Below are 20,004 nucleotides of genomic sequence, written 5' to 3' on the forward strand. Positions count from 1 at the left end.
TTCTGCCAGCAGCTGTAGGGAAAACAACAAAAAAAGGGTTTGACCTGATATAAGCAGATGATATATGTAGATTGGATATTTTTGCACATTTATTTTTCTGGATATTTCCTGTTTCACTCACAAGCATTACTGCCTGTTATGCCATTTTAATGTTACCCTTTAATAACACAATAAAATTACTAGCAAAATGTAGAAATTAAATACTTTTAAAATGTTTGAACTGAGCTGTGTCAATAAGGATGAAGATATTGAAGAAAAATGGTGAGCAGAAGTGTTTCCATGTAATGAATTCTTCTGCATTAGGCATATGTGAGTTCATTCAGCACAACTTTCATCTTTATGAAAAGAACAATTCAACCATTAAAAAATGGACTTGAGCATCATGTTGGAAAAGGGTCCCTTCAAACAGATTAAACTATTTGGGGAGGAAAAAAACCAACCCTGTTCTTCTCCTTGAAAATGTACTTTATATGCCTGAATAACTTTTCATTTGGTTTGAGGTTGTTTTCTAATAATTTAACTAATGACTTGTTACCATCTATCATTTTTTGTGCTAATTGAAGTGATAGTCTCGGTTTAAGTAGCAGAAATTTTTTATTATTTATTTGAGTACATGGGATGTAGTACAGGTTTAAATAGTACAGGTTTAGGCTATGGCTTGCACAGATCACGGATTGATGAATGTAAACCAGTGGAGAGGGCGTGAAAAAGGAAGGCTTTATCACATTTGTCACATAGATTCAGTGGGGAAAGGAATGATCATGGTTATAGGAGAAGTTTTTTTCAGGTTGGTGTAAAGGCTGATGAGGTGAAAGTGGATACGAAGACAAGAATTCTCACCAACCATTGGCCAAAAAAGCCTACCTGTATCTTCACATATGCAATAGGCACTTGAAAACAGGCTTACAAAAATCCAGCAACAAAATAAAGGTTGAATGTATTTTAGATAAATATTCTTCAGAGCCTTTCTAAAACTGAAAGTGATGGCATAATCAATGATTAGTGTTTGCTGAAAAAACTTCTCCCCATTTTGCTTGCTAAACCTGAAGCTGTGTGATTGGATTAGTAGCTGGGTAAAAGAAGTTTCCTTTCTTGTGTTTGTACTTGGCATCTGCCTCAAATGCAGAGAATGAGCAGAAGGCAGAAAACTACTTCCTTTTGCCCTCAACTTCCCATGGGGCCTAGGTGGCAGGAAGAGACGGGGAATTAGTTTGGATTCACATCTTCCATTTTTGTGCATTCATTGCAGTGGGAGATGATCTAAAGATTTGTACTAGTGAGTGCAAGCACAGAATTGCTAATAAGTTACTATGTGCTAATTAATTGTGAATACAGTATTCTGATTGGAAGTTATTTATAGACGGTTGAGTACAACAGAGCAGGAAAGGTGGGTGAAGGGACATGTTTGGAGATGTTGAAGAGTTCTGTGAAAAGTAATCTAAACTTGGAAGATAGAATGAGCAAGATGCTCAAAATACTCTGTAGTAAACCACAGGATTGCACATACTTCCTTCTGGCCTTTGCAAAACAATGCATAGAGGGGGATGACAACTTTTACACAGTTTTACACAATTTTAAGTTAAATGCATTAGTTTGAAATGTGTGTTTAGAGGTGCTATGTAGTATATCCATGGCACATTAACTTTGTCACTGCTTATTCTTTTATAACTTTTTTTTTGTATATATATAAAATTATATAGTTTGTGTATATATTTAAATTCTATACTGTGTATATGTCAATGGATTATGATCTTAGCAAAATGGAGACACATAAGCGTGTTTCAGTACCCATGGTTAGTTCCACTGATATTTCCTGAAGGGATCTGCGTATGGATTTTAGCAGCATACTTTTTTATCCATCTTTTAATATTTATTTTTCACCAGGAGAATTTTTCAAACCTCTTCAATACCAAAAGGATAAACTTGCTTTTCAGTTGTCATGTAGCAACAAATTCCCTAAAGGTTTGAAAAATCGTGTTCTAAATTGACTCTCTGTTTGAAAACCCTTAACTGTACTTGTGCAACTTCTTAAGTCACATTTTAAATACTGTCCCTGGTTAACACGTACAACTGAGACTTAAAAGTTTGTTAACGTTATTTTGAATACTTGGGAGTAAATTTGAGGATAGATGTTTGTGTCCCTTAAAGAAATACTGCCCTTGTATCATCATATTTAAGCATTGTTACTTTTTTGTACGTCAAGTAATTCACTCTTTTATTTGGTAAAGCCTTGCAGTGAGAGAATTTCTTTGTCTGGATGATCCTCCGGGTCCTTTTGACAGTCTAGAAGAGAGCAGGGTAAGTGCTATGTAGTATGATAAAAAGAGAATGCAAAAGGTAGTAGTTGCTGTTAGGATATTGTAATATCTGCTGAATGGTATGGAATGAAACTTTTTTTTTTCTGTTCTTTCACAAAAATTTGCAAATGGATTTATTTCTAAAACTGACACAGTCTGATTATTGGTGCATACTGATAATCTTTGACTGCTGTACTTGAACCCTTTCCCAAGATATAATTTCTTCCTTTTTGCCTTTTATGACCAGTGGATGAAATTTGTTTTTAAGGCAACTACTGAATACAAGGAGAGTTTTTGTAGGCTTACATCCAACACATTGTCAGAATGCGTACACCTTAGACTTGAGGTCTTGAAGTAAAATGTTCTTTCTATGGTAATAAAAGGATTAATTCTGACCACCAAAAATAGTGTTCTTGCAGATAACTGAGCAGTGTCAAGTAGTGTTGTAAAACAGCAGCCTTTCAACGTGCATATGAGCACATTGAACAAATAATACTGTATGCTGCAGCCTATTTCATTAGAAGTATGTTTCACTGGCATGCAGAGCTATACCAAGTCTGTCTAGAACAGGTTGTCTTAGTTTTCTTGCTTTATAGAATAACAATGTGTTAGAAATTATGAATGTTAAGTGATGCTTCTTCAACTAAATTTGTATTTACCAGTTTGTTTTGCATGTAAGTAGGAGTGCCTTGGCTCTTGTAACATTACTATGTACATCTGAAGGATTTGGTATGTGTTTTGTGTTATGAGCTCATTCGATTTCTGTACAATCACTTTTCATCATAGCTATTTAAGTTGATGAAAAGTAACAAAAATTACACGAATTATTTGTTCAGACAATTAAGAAATTTAAGTGCTGCCTTCATAGAGATTTTGATCATGCATGCTGTGGTAAAGTCTAAGGGTTATTCTTCCACCTTAGGATTTTAGGCAAACTATTAAAATAACTGTGCTGTTTTGGCTGTTAACAATTTCTGTAAAGTTTTCAGACACAGCTGTCATAAAATTCTGGTCTCCAAGGGACACCCCACTTTGTTACAGAATGGTTGAGGTTGGAAGGGACCTCTTGAGATCATCTAGTCCAACCTCCCTGCTCAAGCAGGGTCAGCTACTGCAGATTGCCCAGGACCATGTCCAGTCAGGTTCTGAATAATCTACAGAGGAGACTTCACAAGCTCTCTGTGCAACCTGCTCCAGTGTTTGATCACCATCACAGTAAAAAAAGTGTTTTCGTGTGTCCAGATTGAATTTCCTGGTTTTTAATTTGTGCCCATTGTCTCTTGTCCTGTCAGTGGGCACCACTGAGAAGAGTCTGGCTCCCTCTTCTTCATTCCCTCCCATCAGGTATTTATACCCATTGATAAGATCACCCCGAGCCTTCTCTTCTCCAGACTGAAGAGTCCCAGCTCTCTCATCATCTTATCACATGAAAGATGCTCGAGTCCCTTAATTATTTTTTATTATGATCTTTGAATCGTGAGCCTTGGGGTCCTGGTGGACAACAAGCTGGAGATCAGCCAGCTCCCTCAGCAGTCATGGGTGCAACCTGTCAGGCCCATGGACTTAACGTACGTCCAGTTTGTTTAAGAGCTCCCTGACCTGGTCCTCCTCCACTGAGGGTAAGTCTGTCTTTCCTTCTGGTTGCAGAGGTCTGGGATTCCTGAAGGCTGGTCTTACCAGTCAAGACAGGCAAAGATGGCATTGAGTACCTTAACCTTTTCAGCGTGATTTGTCACAGGTTCCCCCACTCCATTCAGCAGTAGGTCCATGGATTCCCTAGTCTTCCTTTTGCCAATTATGTACTTGTAGAATCCTTTCTAGTTCCTTTTCACATGCCTTGCCAGATTCGACTCCAGGTTGGCCTTCACTTTCTTAACCCTGTCCCTGCAAGATGAGACAGCAGCCCTATATTCCTCCTGGGTCACCTCTCCATGGTCCCAGTGCTAGTAAACTTTCTTTTTTATGTCTGAGTTCAGTTAGGAGTTCCTTGCTCATCCCTACAGGCCTCCTGCAACCTTTGCTTGATTTCCTCCTTGTTGAGATGGACCTTTCTTGAGCTTGGAGGTGGTGACCATTGAATATCAACTAGTTCTCCTGGGCTGCTCTTCCCTCCAGGGTAGTTTCCCATGGATTCTTTCTTCCAAGAAGATTTCTGAAGAGATTGAAGTCTGCTCACCTGAAATTCACAGTTGTGGTTCTACTTTTTGCCCTGCTCCTGCCTGTTAGGATCCTGAACTCCTACATATCAGAGAGCATCTGTCCATCCCTCGCTGTTTTGGTTTTTTTTTAACAATGCCCAACTACAGGGCTAGCCCTATGGTTCACATACCTTTAAAAACGAACTCCAGGAATAAGTATCTCAAAAAATCACTTCTGTTTCACCTTTCTGCTGTTACTGTTGTCATACAAAGTGTTGCAAAAAAAAAAAAAAAAAAAATCTTTTACTGTTTTCCTGATAATGGAAAATATGGATATCCTCTATTTGGTTTATGTACATTCTATTATTCCAGTTCAATAAGGACTTGCCAAAACACATTTATCTTTTTTTGGGAGGGGTACAGGTACCTCCCCCGTTAGAGATCGTTTAGGCCTTACAGAAACTTAATCACAGAAATGTAGGCAAAATATTCACTAAAGCAATCTTTTTTTTTTTTTTTTTGTCATATCTTTGGTAATTGTTTCCACAGGTCCTTTCCCAGCTGTCAGTGTTTCATGATCCACTGAAGAAGGAAGTGAAGCTCTCTTCCAGCTGGCCTAGTTCTGTTGCCCTTTCAGAACTTACAGGGAGAATTAGTCCCACCTGGGTATTAGAACTGTACCAGACTCCAGGTGTCCAGCTCTTCAAGGAGCAAGATATCTCATTACACACAATTCCTTGATAGGTCTTTCTCAGCTTTGGTTCACCTTTCTGCTATTATGGCATCCTTCAGAATATGTTGATGTTTTCTTACTCAGTTGTGAAGAGTGACTTCCTTTCCTTGGGCAGCTGATACACAGATTGCAGCTAGAGGTGAATTTTTCCAAAAGGCTCTTTTCAGTTCTCATATAGAACAATGAAGCAGTTCACAACACGTGGAATATTTTTAGTTATACTGTGAATAGGGAAATTTGCATGTGCATAAATCTGAAGGTAGAAATAATATAACTTAGTTATATTCTTAAGGAAATAATGGCCAATTTTCAGCTAGGGCACTAGCAACCCTGAACAGTTTTACAAAATATGCTAGAATTCACTTAATTGGCTTGGATGAAAAAGGATGACGGCTTAACTGGAATGATTGCTAAAGCAATCGCTAAAAATGCTGTGTGAAGAGTGAATTGCATGCCACATGTTCTCGGCTCTAGTAGATGTGAATAAAGCTGTAGCTTAACTGATGCTTGGTCTCCAGTGCCTGTCAACCAAGATAAATTTGCTGTCTGATTCAATAAAATAAATTAAAACTCAGTGCAAAAAAAAATCAAAATGGTTATTGGATTGAAAAACACTACATTTGTTTGAATTGTATAATTACAGGAAAACTTAACATTTTAAAGGAGTTGATAAGTCTGCTTCAATTAAAGCAAAGAATAGTATCTTCTTGATGTTTGTAGCCCACTTCAAAACTTTAGGAAAACAGTGTCTTAACAGCATTGTTCTTAACTGAGCTCATATAAAATGTTTATATTCAGTGGAGTCCATGAATTAGTGGTTAGGAGCATGTAATGTTAAAGCCTCCTGCGTGGGTTTCTTACTTAGCGAGAACATGTAAATTATTATATCAGAATTGCACGTTACTGTTGGTAGACTTGCTCTTTCCAGTAACAGATAGCAGGCTCTGTGCCAACGCTTCTGTCACTCCCTGCATTCAGTGGATGTTGCATTATACGCTGGCTCTTCACGTTAAGTTTTGAGATTGCTCACTGTCAAATTCATCAGGGTGTACTATATATACATGTCATGCTCAGCAGAGTAACACAACATACTTATCGTGGTTCAGGAGTTGGTGTTCTTAGCATTTCATTAAACTTTTTCAAAATGTTTTTATATTGGTCTTCTGACTCTCATGATTGTCATATTTGTAACAGCTATTTGGTACAGAACTGTACAACTTTGTCATTATCTTGGGTAAGGGAAGAACATGCACTTTATCCAAATATTCCTAGTATCTTGGGAATAATTAGATACTTTGAAATTGACTTCCAAGTCATGTGAAAGCAAAGCTTATATGAGGGGAAAGGGGAGCAGGGAGTTCAACTGATGTTCCATATAGGCAAAAAGGTTCAAAATTAGGGACTGCATGTCAAAGGAGAGAAACCTCTTTCTAAAGTCTCTTGTGAGACAAACAAATGATGCGATAAAAGTATTTGCATTGCAGTTTAGCATAATAAATACATTGTTCAAAGCAAAGCGGCATTGTTTTATTAAGGACAGAACTTTTTTTTTAAGTTTATATAGCTCTTTATGGTAATCAGTACAAAGAAAAGCAGCTACAGTTCTGTTACAGGTTGATATTTCTAAAAGAAAAATCAATAAAGGCAGTCCACTGAAGTTAAATGGAAGATGTTCTTAAATTTGTCTTTTAGGCTTTCTGTGAAACTCTGGAGGAAACAAATTACCGTCTACAAAAAGAACTGCTTGAAAAACAAAGGGAGGTTGAATCGCTGAAGAAATTGTTAGGTGAAAAGCAACTTCATATAGATGCTATTGAAAGAAGAATTAGGTATGTAGAAATTTTATGGGTTTTAGGAGTTTCTTTCCATGATGGTATTTTCTCTATATAGTTACAAGCACCAGCTTTAAATGTATTCTTGGAAACCATTTTCCCCACATAACCACACACAAAGCCATATTTTCAGTAGGCTCTTTCTCATATGCTGGCTAACAAGCTGTTGTTTAGTACAAATGACTGAGAAAGTGTGTCCCATCTTTTCCCTCTAAAGTAACTGGGATTATGTTTCCTAATCCTTTAAGTCCTGTAAAGATAAGGCAAAGATTCTCTTCTGCTTTTGAAATGTTGGATATGTGAAAAGCCCTGCTAGAGATGAGAGCAGTGGAAAAATTGCTTTGAGTTATAAAATTCCACCTGTACTCAAAGCTTTGACAGAGCATAGTGATCAAGTGATTATATGTCTGTATTAATGTCTTTAACTTTGTTCTGAATTGCCTGGAATGATGCCACAGATTGTCCATTTAAATCCAAGGGAAAAAATGGTGAGGTTTTATAATAAAACTTTATGGTGCCTGTCTGCTAAATTTTGTAGCAGGCCCAGGGGAGTTGATGTTGGGCTATTCAGTGTCCTGATAGACCTGCTGAGTCAGTCACTGCAGGGTTTCCTTAGCAAAGGAGTAAATTCCCATGGTCCCTTTAGAAGTTATTTTAATACTGCTTGGGTTGTTGAGTCTAGCGTGTCCAGGCTGACTAACAAATGGCATCTTTGGATATAAGGTTTAAGTGAACTACATTTGGAAATGGATTTAAATGGAATTGTTGTGGCTTATTGAAAATTCTGATCTGAATACCATATTCAGTTTGTCACTTACTCCTGAAGGCAAGTAATTACATGTGAAAGATGCTTTCCTTGTTCAACAAGAAAGTTCTGGCTACTGCTGGCTTAAACAGTGAAATAGCCAATAAATATTAAATAACTTGCATTTGGCTAAAACATCATGATAGGAAATTCATAGCAAAAAGGGATTTTATTTTTTAGTGCTTTCCCTCGAGATAGATTTTTTTTTTTTGAACACACAAACACCCTGCCAGTTTCCCAGACATTTAAAATTATTGAAAGTCAGCCAAGTAGTATCTGAAGTATTAATGGAAAATAACTCCTGTGATTGTTAGTTGTAAAAGTTACCAAGTAAACCCGTGACCTTGTTTAAGAAATTCAGCTTGTCTGATGGGAATTGAACCCAAAAGAAACGGATCTGTCTTTGGCCTTGTTGAAGTGGAATTTTGATCTGATGGCCCAACAAGAATTAAGCATCTTCTGCCTTTATGCTCTAAAGGCCAGGTACCTAAACATATGTGAGGTAGGAAGGGACAATTAGACAAGGCATCAGACTTGTAGGCCTTTACATATCATGCTGGATTTGGCCCAAACATAGGCCAATAATCATATTGGAGAATACTGCAGAGGTATTACTTAAAATGCATGCATTAAAATAAAACTATAGAAACACACAGAGCAATACTTTGGAAACAAGTTTCTCTTGATAACTTTACATGACCATATTCCCATTTGTAGCCAGGCTAGGTGGACTGCCAACTCGTGTTGCTGTTAAGAAAAAATTACTACCTGTCTCTTTATCATTAATGGGAAAATGTATTGCTCTGAAACTTAGTATGTGACTCTAAAGTTACAATGAAAAACTTTGGAAACTGTTGAAGAATCTTTTTATCATCCTGCCTGTCTTCCTCCTGACTATGTTTTGGTTATAATCCTTCTGCCAGTTAGGCAAGATGTGTGGGGCTTAGGATCATCTGCTTGTAATTTCTTGCCTAAAGTCGCAATCACTCCTCTGGGACTTGAATTTTGTAAAGCTACTAAATTATGATGCAACCAGAGGATTGAATTTAGTTTAGGAATAAGCAGCTAGAGCAAATAAACTGTTTAAATAGCTATCCAGTGCAAGCCGTGCATCTCTGTAGTAATAAAAGAAATGGGGCATGTAGGAGTGAGATTGATAGGTTCCCAGAAACTGCAAAGTTTAAAATGAAACAAACAGCTCTTCAGTGATGAATGTTTGCTGTATGGATTGGTGGTACTCTGTTCTTATTTGTTGTAGGGATTTATCTTTAGGAAAAATGACTCGTCAAATGTCAGGAGAAGAAAGTGAGTGCAGTGGTGAGGTGGAGTCTTCTGCAGTAGAAGCAGACCAGGGTACCCTGGGTGAGGACAGCTGGTAAATACTATTATTTTACTTACAATATATTTTAGGTTTTTTTAAAGTATGTTTTTAAATGTTTGGTCTTGCATAAATTTTGAACAGCTGAGGAATTCAGCATTTTATTGCACCTCTCTGTAGCTATCCCATGTTTCATAAAACCCCTCAGGATAGATGATTTTAGATCTGGAATAAGTGATAAGTGGAACAACTTTGTAAATGTTTTGTGGATTGCCGGCATAAAATGACTATGGAGAATCGTATTAGTTTCCATTTGACAAAGCTTATTGATCTGTTGTTGCAGCTCAGATAAAGAGAACCATGAGGCATGCTGGAGTGGCTCTTTGGCTGAAAATTCTGTACCAGAAATTGAAGTCGCTGAAGTAGCGTATACCGCTGATGAAGAAGAATAGATCAGTAGCAGCTGCTGTTACCTGGGAAAGGTTCATGTTTGGGACATACTCTGTGGGTAGGAGCATAGAGTAGCTGTGAAGAATTTACAGCAAAGAGCAAGAATGCACATATTGAATGTTTACATAAATCCTTACAAATTATTAACGTAAGAAATATACCCAGTGCTGCTTTGATTTCAGTTTTTATCTAGCCTTTATATATTTAATATATTAAAGTCTAATAAGGGCTAAAATCAGCTAAAGTTTAGATAGTGTACATACACAATTTGGCTGACTTTCCTAGCAGAGTGACGAAAGCTTCACATTAAATCGCCAAACACATCTAACTAGCATGTCATATGTTGCCACTGATGTGACATGTTTGATGTGTTCATCTGTTTTGGTATTTGTGTTTTCATATTCTTATAGCCATAAATTAATACTTGGTGAAGTAAAAATGGAATCATCTTATGTTTAATAAGAGTGTAGAATGTGTTGTTTTTAAATTCTGAAGTTGAAGAATATTTCTCTGGAAATTTTAATGCAATGCAATAGGAAAACTTACAGTACCAAGAGAGAAGTACTTAGGAAATGGGATTATAGTTGGACATTTTAAAAAAAAATGGTCATTTTTGCTGAAGGAACTAATATGAGACCCCCAAAACACTGTGTATTTTCATCCCAAGATAGCAAGCTGTAATACTTTTTGTTCAGTAATGCTGCTTCTAAAATCTGGGGTACCTTTGCTATATACCCATGTAACAATAAAATCGGTGAGTTTGCCTTTTACTTGGAACACTACCTCTTACCATCTTGCTAATACTTTCATGTTTGTTTAAAAATATTCCAGATTATATGGAGATGATTGAAAGACTTGTAAAGAAGCCATATTTTTTCCTGCACAGTTCGTAACTAGATTGAATCTAGTTGCAATGTATTTTTGTTTCAATATATTGTATACATGGGGATATTGCTACATATGTTCTATAGCCTATTTTTCAAAATGTATTAAAACAGGAGATGCACTTTATAATTAAGACTCCATTGTGCCAAGTTCAGTTGGCTAATTGGTTGAGAAAGAGGAGTTGCTGGGAGAGGATTATGTAGTGCCTTTTTGTATTTTACTTGTTCATTACTGCAGAATTTTGTTACAGTGCTCTGGGTCAGCTCTGTGGAATCTTTGATGCAGCTTGTTTCTGTTCTTCACTTATTTACTGAAAGTGCCTTGTTTTATTCTGCTTTTCCAATAGGAAGAATGCTGTTTTGTTTTAATCTTTTTTTCGCCCTATACCACCCACATCGTTGTTTAATGTTGTCAATATGCAGTGTCTTTGTGCTGGAGTTTTCAAAGGGAGCTTTGTACTTCAGGCTGTGCATACAATGACCTTTATGCAGAACTGTATAAACCTTCCTGGTGAAATAAAACTACGGACAAAACACCTGTCTTCTCTGTTCCATTGTAGAAAAAATGTTCAATGCCTTGTCTAGTAAAAGGATAAAAACGCTGTTAGAAAGAGACATTTCTTACCTCAGTGATTTCCTACAGTTACTCAACTTTTGGTCTGAGTTTGTTTGTACCAAAAATTGTCTGCATGAAAATGAATGAGAAGTCTGTAACGAGAGACCAGAAAACTTACTGTACTTCTGTTGAAGATTAAAATAAAAAAGGAACTAATCTTTTTTTATATTCTACATGAATCTTCATAGATGTTGAGTGAACTCAATAAAGTTTTGACACCTTATTGAAAATTCATGTAATCTTTTGTCAGATGTCACTTACATATTTGAAAAGAAGGTTGAACTATGTATATTGAAATAGGGTTAGGTTTATGACTATAAATGTTTTAAAAATCTTGATAAGGTGCTTGGGTCATACATGCCAGGAATTTCTGAAGTACTTCAGGTAAATCTGCAAATCTAAAAAGAATTAATATAATTTACAGTTTAGTCATGAGAGGGCAAAGGAATGGAAACTTTGTGCTCTGTCTTTAAGGTTTATAAGATATTTTGCTGACCCAAAATATTTAGTATCACATGAATAGACATTTTTAATTTTAATAGATATTTTAATTTTAGACCTTGATTTTTAATTAAACTGAGCTGAAAAATGTGAATTTGTTCAGCAGCCACGTGGTATGACTTGGCCTATGTTATTGGTTAATGAATGGTTACCCCCCAAGGGACATGCAAAATTTGAGGTGTACAAACCATGGTGGTGGTTTCCAAGTCTGTCCCATATTGAATTTTTTCTGGTGCGCTTGCTTCCACTCTGGCACTATTTTCCACCCATTTCCTTCTCATTTCACTCGCTGCTGCAATTTTAGTACAGAAGCAGCCAACTTTCAATTATTTCATTCATGAGAATTTGACAGTGGAATTCTGTGCTCTTCACAATGAGCAGAGGAGTATTCAAACTGGAATTGTAGCGGAGTGAACTAATTACAAGAATTGCAACCAGTAACACTTTGTTCTTTTCTGTTGTAGTTAAATTATTCCAAAGGTAATTGTCTTAATAGTTCAGCCACTGATTTACAATGGGGTTTTTTTTCCCTTAGTTTTAGATTTTAATACATTGTACCCAGCTTCATCTTACTGGGGTTTTGCTTTTTCTTTATACTGCATCTTAAATTTAATAATCTTGCAGGATTTTTTTATCCTCTTTAGCACTTGCAGTCTGCCCACACCACTTCTGTGCTTTTGATTTGTGTACTCCTAAATCAATTAAAATGCTGACTAGTCTTGAATCAAGAATGAGTCCATATGAAACTCCCACTTCATACCTTTCCCACTGTGACAACCATTAATTACTGTGACTATAATACTCCCGTTGAACCAGCTCAAGGAAGGGAGCAAATTCACTAAATCACAAAACTGCACCTGACAGTTGTAGGAGAGAATAGCCTACGCAGTGTGTTTTCCAGTAGGCTACTGTACTCATCTCTTCATGTTAAGCATCTCTTTCTTGCTCTGGGGGGGTCACAGTTGCGGAGAAAAGGGACATGGAAAGCTCCTGTTCCAGGTGGTATGTCTGTCCCAAATTATTTTTACTCTGTGCATCTCATTAGACCACTATGTAGTTTGATTTTTCTCTCTGCGGTTTCTATTCCTTCATTTAAATGTAGCTATGAAGCAGTAGCAATTATCCTGCCAGAAATTTGCATTTCTAGTAAAACTGATAGCAAATGCAACTTTCTGTAGGAAGTTCTACATGGTTTTGTTTGTGGAGGTGTGTTTTCCCCATGCTACAGCAGGCTCTAATACACACTGGGGGAGGAATTCTGAAGAGTTACGCTCTGAAGTTGCTGCTGCTGCAATCAGTTTTTTTAAGAAATGTCAGGTGACACAAATAGTCCAAGGTCATGAATCACCAAGGAAGGGAAGACTCCTGTCGTAAACACTCCCTTTATGGAATATCAGGTCTAGGGCTCTTTCTTCCTGTCATTCCTTTCTATATTTCAGTTAAATCTTTGTCCCAGAGATCAGTACATTCAGATTTCTAGACAGGTCCAACATTCAAATCTAGATAGGTACTTTTCCTATGGAATACAGGACTTGCTTTAAGGGATGCTAGGGTAACCAAACTATATCCTCACATCCATGTTTCTTTGTTTGAACTTGGAATACTGATAATGCAGCTGTCTTCAAAAGATGTCTCTTTTAAACAGTTTGTATTCTGGGTGAGCAGTCAATGTACTGACCAGTGGAGTTTTTTGTTCTACATTTTGATTTTTTATCTTCGTCGCATTTTTAATGCATAGGATCTCAATCTCCTAGCTGAAAGAAAAGATGAGACAGAAAGTGGAAAAAGCAGAGGAGAAAGAGGGGATTGCCTTGTCCATAGTTTACACGTGAGGATTTTTCCCCTTTGAAAGTGAAAATTGGTTTAATCATTTGCTAACCAGAATTGCTTCTCCACTAAATGTTAGTTTCTATGTTATGACTGGTTTAGGTTCTGTGTTAGCTTAACCCATTCAGGAACCTCCTTCTAGGGTTTCTTCTTCCATAGCGCTGGGGTTGCTTTGCAATCCCTCGTTGTGCCAACCTTTATCGTAATCTTGTTTCAAAGGGCAACCTTTTCTATTTGGTCCTTCTCAGGTTGTGCATTGCAAGGAAAACAAACTGAGCTAGAGCTTTTGTTAAGTGTTTTCAATCTTCTTCCAAAGTTTGATGTATCTTTTGTTATCTGATGCAACTGTACAGATTTGGAAGAGTGGAAAGGTAGGAAAATGCAGTCCTTTATTCTAAACAAAAAAAGATTAACATATTCTTATCTTGTAATAGATCTAAATGACAAACTTATGTCATCCCCACTTCTGAGTAATAGTGACTGTTAGCCATATCTGTCCTGCTGTTGCTTTATAGATTATTCTCCAGTTGCATAGCTTGAGTGTTATACTGGAATAGGAAATGTTTCTTTCTAAATTTCTCCTTCGGTTGATGAATTCAGAGCCATTGTGATGGTTGTTCCACAGTCAGGAGAAGGCTGTCACGAGATGTGTCTAAGGATAACCCTGTATGTGACATACAAAGCTGCTCCTTTCTTCTGGTGGGCACATTTTAAAGCTCCAAACTGCAGTTTTATCCAGCGTCATCAAAATAAACTGATACTAGCATTGAAGGATCCTGTTTAACAAGGGTCAGTCAGAGTTACATTTAGGCTGCCCAGAGCACACGATGTGCACAGGCAGGATGTTTCTGAAAGACAAGTGTTTTTCACTATCAGGTAGAGGTAACAGGAAGGCTGAAGGAGCTATGCAAATGGCCGAAGTTACCGAGTCCTCAAATGTAAATCTGTGTAGCTGGATAACTCAGAAAGCCTGGTGTGTAGGCCATTTTTACTTAACAGATAATGAAAATTTTTAGCATGAAGTCTTCCTGCAACAGAACAGCACCTGACGCTAAAATTACAATTCAGGAAAGCTAATGATGTTCTAGCTGAACTGGCAAAGCTGCTCTTTTTATACCTCCAACCGACAGGCAGAAAAGTAGTCTGCAACGCATTTGTCTCGTGTGTAACCCAGATCCTTACCCTCTGCCTGTCCCTGTTTGTGTGACTTGTGCCTTTTCTGTCTCATCAAGGATATCACAGGGGACCAGCCAGGGACCAGCCCAGGCTGGAGTTCTGGTATTGCTTGTAAAGATCCCAAACTGCAAGCAAGGCAGCACAGCTCTGGAGAAAGAGGAGACTTGGAAGTGGGAGTGGTAAACTTGAGTAATAATTTCAGTCCAGTCCTCAAAAGTGCTGTCACTGCTGGGCAGAGCTGAACCCTTCAGCTTCAGGAGACAGGAACATGCATGATCAGAGAAGAGATCACCCCCCGCAGTGCAGAAACCATCAGCGTGGGTCTTGCCTGCCAGTGGGCGTTGTGGCTCATCTGATTAAAGCACTGGCCTAATAAATGGGATTCTGGGCTCAACTCCCAGCACTGGCTGAGTCTCACCTGTCTTAAGGGAAGTTGGCAGGTTCTGCACAAGCCTTTGTTAAGCCTTCAGGAGTAGTAGTCTAACCTATGTTTTCATGGTTTTCAACACAATCGTCATGGAGACCTTTCCCCTTTTTACCCCTTTTAAGCTCTTCATGGAGATCTTAAATGCTTGCTGATTCATACTCTGCACTTCTGTGACTCAAGGATCATCAAGGTGCTCTCCAAACAATGAATTTGTCCCCACTTTGTATCTGAGAGGTAGGTATTGTATTTCCCTCTGCTTTGCAAATAGGGAAAATGAGGAAGAAAGCAATTACATGATTCACCCTAATTGCACAGTAAGTCAGTTGGTGTAGTCCTAGTGTTACTGCTGATCCCATAGACTTGTCAGCAGGTTAAAATTAGATGATTCGCTGATCCGGTGAGACTCCTGTCTGTATACTACAGGAACTGTGTCTTAGGATATCTTGACTGGGTTTCAAGTAGGTCTAAATATCCTTGTTCATAAATTATTAGCTTCTTCTAGATTTTATAATATTCCTTTCTTCTACCAGTTCCAACTGAAAACATTAGGACGTTTGCATTAACGTGGTGGAGAAACAAGCCTCTGCTCTCTGAAGCCCCTGTGGATTAATGCTTTTCATCTAGAAGAAACCACAGCTGCCACAGCTGTTTTATGGAAATGTTGAGGATGACTATGAAATGCTGCTCATTTGTTTGGGAGTTAATGTGGGTTTGTCAAGCATTGCTCATCTGGCAAGTGCCTAATGGGAGAAGGTTGTGCATTAACCTTTCAAGATTTCATTACTGCTTTGCATGTTCGAAAAATAATCAAATAAATAGCTAGACAGATAAATAAATGTAGTTTAGGAAGCAGTTGCAACATGTGGCAAACCTCCTACAGGATCTCTCCTCCCAAATTTCCTGTGGCTCTTTCCTAGATGTTCTCAGCATTTCTGATAACCGAGTTATGGGGTGGATAGTTTGTGATGTGAAGGTGTCTCCCTTTTCCCCCTCATTCTGTAGCATAAATATGCCTATTACAGGGATAAGCAGAGGCATCGGGCAAGAGATCTACCCTATTATGGTGGCTGCTTTGTACATTTAGAGAAAATCTTGCCCTGAGAAGTTTATTTTTTGTGTGTTGATGTGCAGTGTTAATTTAGAAATCTTACAGCATAGCTTGTAGGATAATGTAAACCTAACAAAACCATCACGCGATTCCTCTTAGATTTGAGTTGGGCAAGGGGATAATAACTTGCGTGGGAGAAATGAGATGAGAAAACTGTCTCATTCTATGTAATCTTTTGAAAAACAGTAAAATCAGCCATTCAGTAGGAAAGATGTTGATGTGCCTATAGAGGTTGTTTCTGCTTACATGTACAAGAGCCCAGATAAGGCAGCTTCTTGTGGAGATCACTGCTTTTTCATCTCACACCAGTCAGTTCTGACTCAGTTGTCCCTACTTAAATAGGCAATTAAAAAATAAGTTGAGAGTGTTGCAAAATTAATGTGCAAAGTAATGTGTTATGAAGGAGTATTAAACAATGAAAAATTAAGCTCAACGTTGCTGGGAGTTAACCTGAGAGACAGAACATGTGCAAATAATTACTTTTATCTTTCTTTCTTTGCTGTCGGCATGCTGTAGTCAACTACTGGCATCCTCTGTGAGATATTTGTTTCAGTTCTGAATCTAGAAAACCACGGAAAGACCAACATCTTTCACTTCTCAAATGACGTGAGTTACACAAGACTCATGATCGTCCAAAGGTCAGAGCACGAGATCTCGTCTCTCAACAAAGAGGCTGCTCTGTTCTGTTCTAGTGAAGCAGCTGTTGGCACAGATTTCAGTTTATTCAGACACAGTATGTGCTCTAGACAGATTCTCAGGCTACATAAATTAATGTCTCGACTACTTATCATTTTCCCCCATCATTTTTTTTCTCCTATTGTCTTCTGTGTGAAATAAACCCCTTTGTGTTCAACCACAAGTGTCTGATACAACATATAGATAAGATCTGTCATCAGGTTAGTGCTATTAAAAACCTTTTCCAGAATTGCTTGGTCCATGCAGGGGGATTTTTTTCCTAGCTCAGGAAACTACATCGATCAGACACATTTTGCTGACAGAGCTGGCAAAGCATTGGGAGCTGAAGGTTTTAACCTGAAAAGTGTGAGGTGGTCTCTGCTACCCACATTCAGCTATTAACTTCTGAAACTTTGCCTTACAGCCACAGGAAGGTCACTAGTAACATAATCCATTTTACTTGTGCATCCATACGCAGTTTCCACTGTATTTGGTTTTGTTTTCGCAGAAATCACCTGAGCCAAAGGCAGCATTATTTTTTTACCTGCTCTTGTGACCAAATGTGGTATTTGCCACTGCCACCATTTCTAGCTTAGCCAAGACACTCTAACAGCCTCTTGATGCAGAAGATCTGAAGGGCTTTTTCTCTCAAGCTCTTGCTTGTGCAGGGTAAAAAGTACGTTTGCAAAGCATGGTGAAAGAATCAAAGCATTATCTATATGATTTATTCTCCTTGTTCTTGATAATCTCCTATTACGGTTTCCTCTTTCCAGCCTATTATCTCCCTTCAGGAGGAACATTTTGTAGTGCCTTACTTCAGGTACTCTTACAGTACCTGAAGGGGGATACATGAGATGCTCCACAGTATAGCGATACTTCTTCAAGCGTCATAATGATTGCTCCAGAAGCTCAATAAATGACCCTAGTTACACACAGACACAGCACTGGAACAACTAACAGGGCTGCAGAGTTTGTTCCTTAGTGGACAAAGGGCCCAAACCCAATTCAGCTCTACCGTGTAGCCAGTCCTGAAAATGGGGCCAATCATCTGCTGAACGTGTCAGTTCAGACTGCATTTCCTGTGACAAATAAGACCTCTCCTTCTTGGTAAAATTACCTTTTAAGATCCAAATCCTCAATAAATCAAAAAGTGATTAATTCTACACTTGAATGTCCTCAACAGCCTCAAAACCAACAGTTGCAATATCTTCCTATCAGCATGTCCCATGTGTTCTCACCTAACCCCACGTAGCACTGACATTACCACACAACTACAGACGTGCTCTGAACCCTAGCAAGGGCTGAGAGACACAGACTTGACCAAGAAATCCCTCTTCACAGTTCAGTGTCCTCAATGTACTGCAATGACATCCAGCTTGCAGCTGGTGACTGCAAAGCACAATTCACTGAACCAGTATTAAAGAGGTTACGTTCCTTCATCATGCTGGGCTGAACTTCTCCTTGAAAATGGGTACTTTGAACTGATTTAATCTTTGTCTTAGCTCCAGTTTGTCATGGTGTGAGTATGTATGTAAGGAGGGGGCTGGTAAACTTCTGCATAAAGGTCTGCTTCTGAGATCCTGCTGTCCTGCTTGTTTGCAAGCAGGGAACCAAGCAGAGTGCCAAGGTAGCCGTAGACAGGGGAAGGTAAGAGAAGAGACAGAGGCCAGAAAAGCAGCTGAGCAGGTGGGTTAGTATTTAAAAGAGCATTTTAGCTTTGAAAAAGTGGGGATTTGTCGGGGGAATGGGGAGGGAGGGAGGGTTCCCCCCCCGCTTTTTGAGCAGCACTTCCAAGCAGGCCCTTTTCCCTCCAGCATGAGCAATAAGACTGAAATCAGGTCCTGTGTGAAAATCGCAGCTTTCTGAGCCTGTTGGAGTTTCTTGCTGTACGCTGAATCCAGAGCTCCTCCTGGAGGTCCACAGAGTCCAAGCCCTGCCGCTGACGGAGCTCATCATTGCTGCTTGGCACAAACAGCAGTGCACCAGGCACTTCAACAACCCTATATACATATAGGGTATGTACAATAGGTAGGTATAGGGTAATATAGTAACCCTACGTATGCCTATACATAGGCAGTCCTAGCTTACTTCCGTTAGTTCAGCAGCTGCACCGAAGTCCCTTTGGTAAGCTGAATCCAATCACAAAAGTAAAGATAATACATCTGAATATATTTACATATTAAATGTATCTGAAGACTTACATTCCTCCTAAAGTGCACATTTTATTTTTTGAGGAAAGGGTGCTCAACTCGGGGCGGAGGGGAGTCCATGTAAATCCTGTTTGAACCTGCAAAACACTCCTCACCCAGTAAGACAGTACCTCTTTCTTTGAAAGCTGATGTCATACCAAGGAGAGGTATCGAGACTCATTACCTACATGGGAAAAGACCGCTAGCTCAGACCACTTAGCCTCCCACCTACTTTAATAAATTTAGCTCACTTGTAAACTGCAGATCCTCAATTTAGACACATGTTACCATTCAAGTCTAGGAGAATCAGATGCCTACTCTTTGAGAAAGCCAGCGGAGCGGGTACCTACACAGCCCGCTGCCTTAAAAATGGCCTGGGTAACAGCAGCTGGTGAGATAGCACAGGGGGCGTAAGGCGGCTGGGTGAGTGGGATGCCCAAACTGTCTGAGATGGCATTTGCCCAAAGCTCATCTTGGTAAAGAGGAATACAACGATCAACTGTATTAAACAGCAGCCGGGGAATTACCAGGAGACTTTTAGCTGGGGGAGGGGGGGGTAAGTCAGCTAAGCAGACATTCAAGCAAAACATGAAAACATGAGGATGTGTAGTGTGCAGAAGAGGGGAGCAGGGCAGCAGAGGAGCCGGCGTGACCCTGCCAGACACAGCCATCCTAGTTATACAATGATGTTTAGAAATTTCTAGGCACATATTAATATTTCATAACTATATTGTCTAGCTTTATCTGTTGTATCTGTTGTACTGCAAGTATTGACCCCAAGTGTATAGTTCAGCAAGGGCTGTTAATTACATGTTGATAACAAAACAATAAACCACAATAAAGCACTTAAATCGTGATCAGTCACATGAATCGGGCAGGTTTTCCCTACAATATACATCTGACTGAACAGTGCTACAATGGTGGGTTTTGCAACAGTCTCTGCAACGGGGACAGATGTGACAAAATATGACAGCTACCTAAGATTAGACTGATGATAGTTGGCATTTCTTAAGATGTTCAAGCTAGTC

The 20,004-nt window shown here is 38.7% G+C and overlaps 1 protein-coding gene across 4 annotated transcripts in view; it reads left to right on the forward strand.

The window, feature by feature from the left end:
* Nucleotides 1–11,252, forward strand: part of SNX16 (sorting nexin 16) — a 29,387-nt gene extending 18,135 nt beyond the window's left edge. For 2 of the 4 annotated variants that reach the window (XM_050891330.1, XM_050891329.1), the window contains exons 5-8: nucleotides 2,229–2,298; nucleotides 6,861–6,997; nucleotides 9,064–9,180; nucleotides 9,467–11,252. In XM_050891330.1, coding sequence (XP_050747287.1) covers nucleotides 2,229–2,298; nucleotides 6,861–6,997; nucleotides 9,064–9,180; nucleotides 9,467–9,575 — 433 coding nt within the window. In that variant the 3' untranslated portion in view covers nucleotides 9,576–11,252. Of the gene's footprint in view, nucleotides 1–2,228; nucleotides 2,299–6,860; nucleotides 6,998–9,063; nucleotides 9,181–9,466 lie in introns of those variants that run through there. The other 2 variants (XM_050891331.1, XM_050891332.1) reach the window with 2 other exon arrangements.
* Nucleotides 11,253–20,004: the final 8,752 nt, after the last annotated feature.

This window comes from Gymnogyps californianus, chromosome 2 (assembly GCF_018139145.2).
Source record: "Gymnogyps californianus isolate 813 chromosome 2, ASM1813914v2, whole genome shotgun sequence".
In the NCBI taxonomy this organism is placed as follows: Eukaryota; Metazoa; Chordata; class Aves; order Accipitriformes; family Cathartidae; genus Gymnogyps; species Gymnogyps californianus.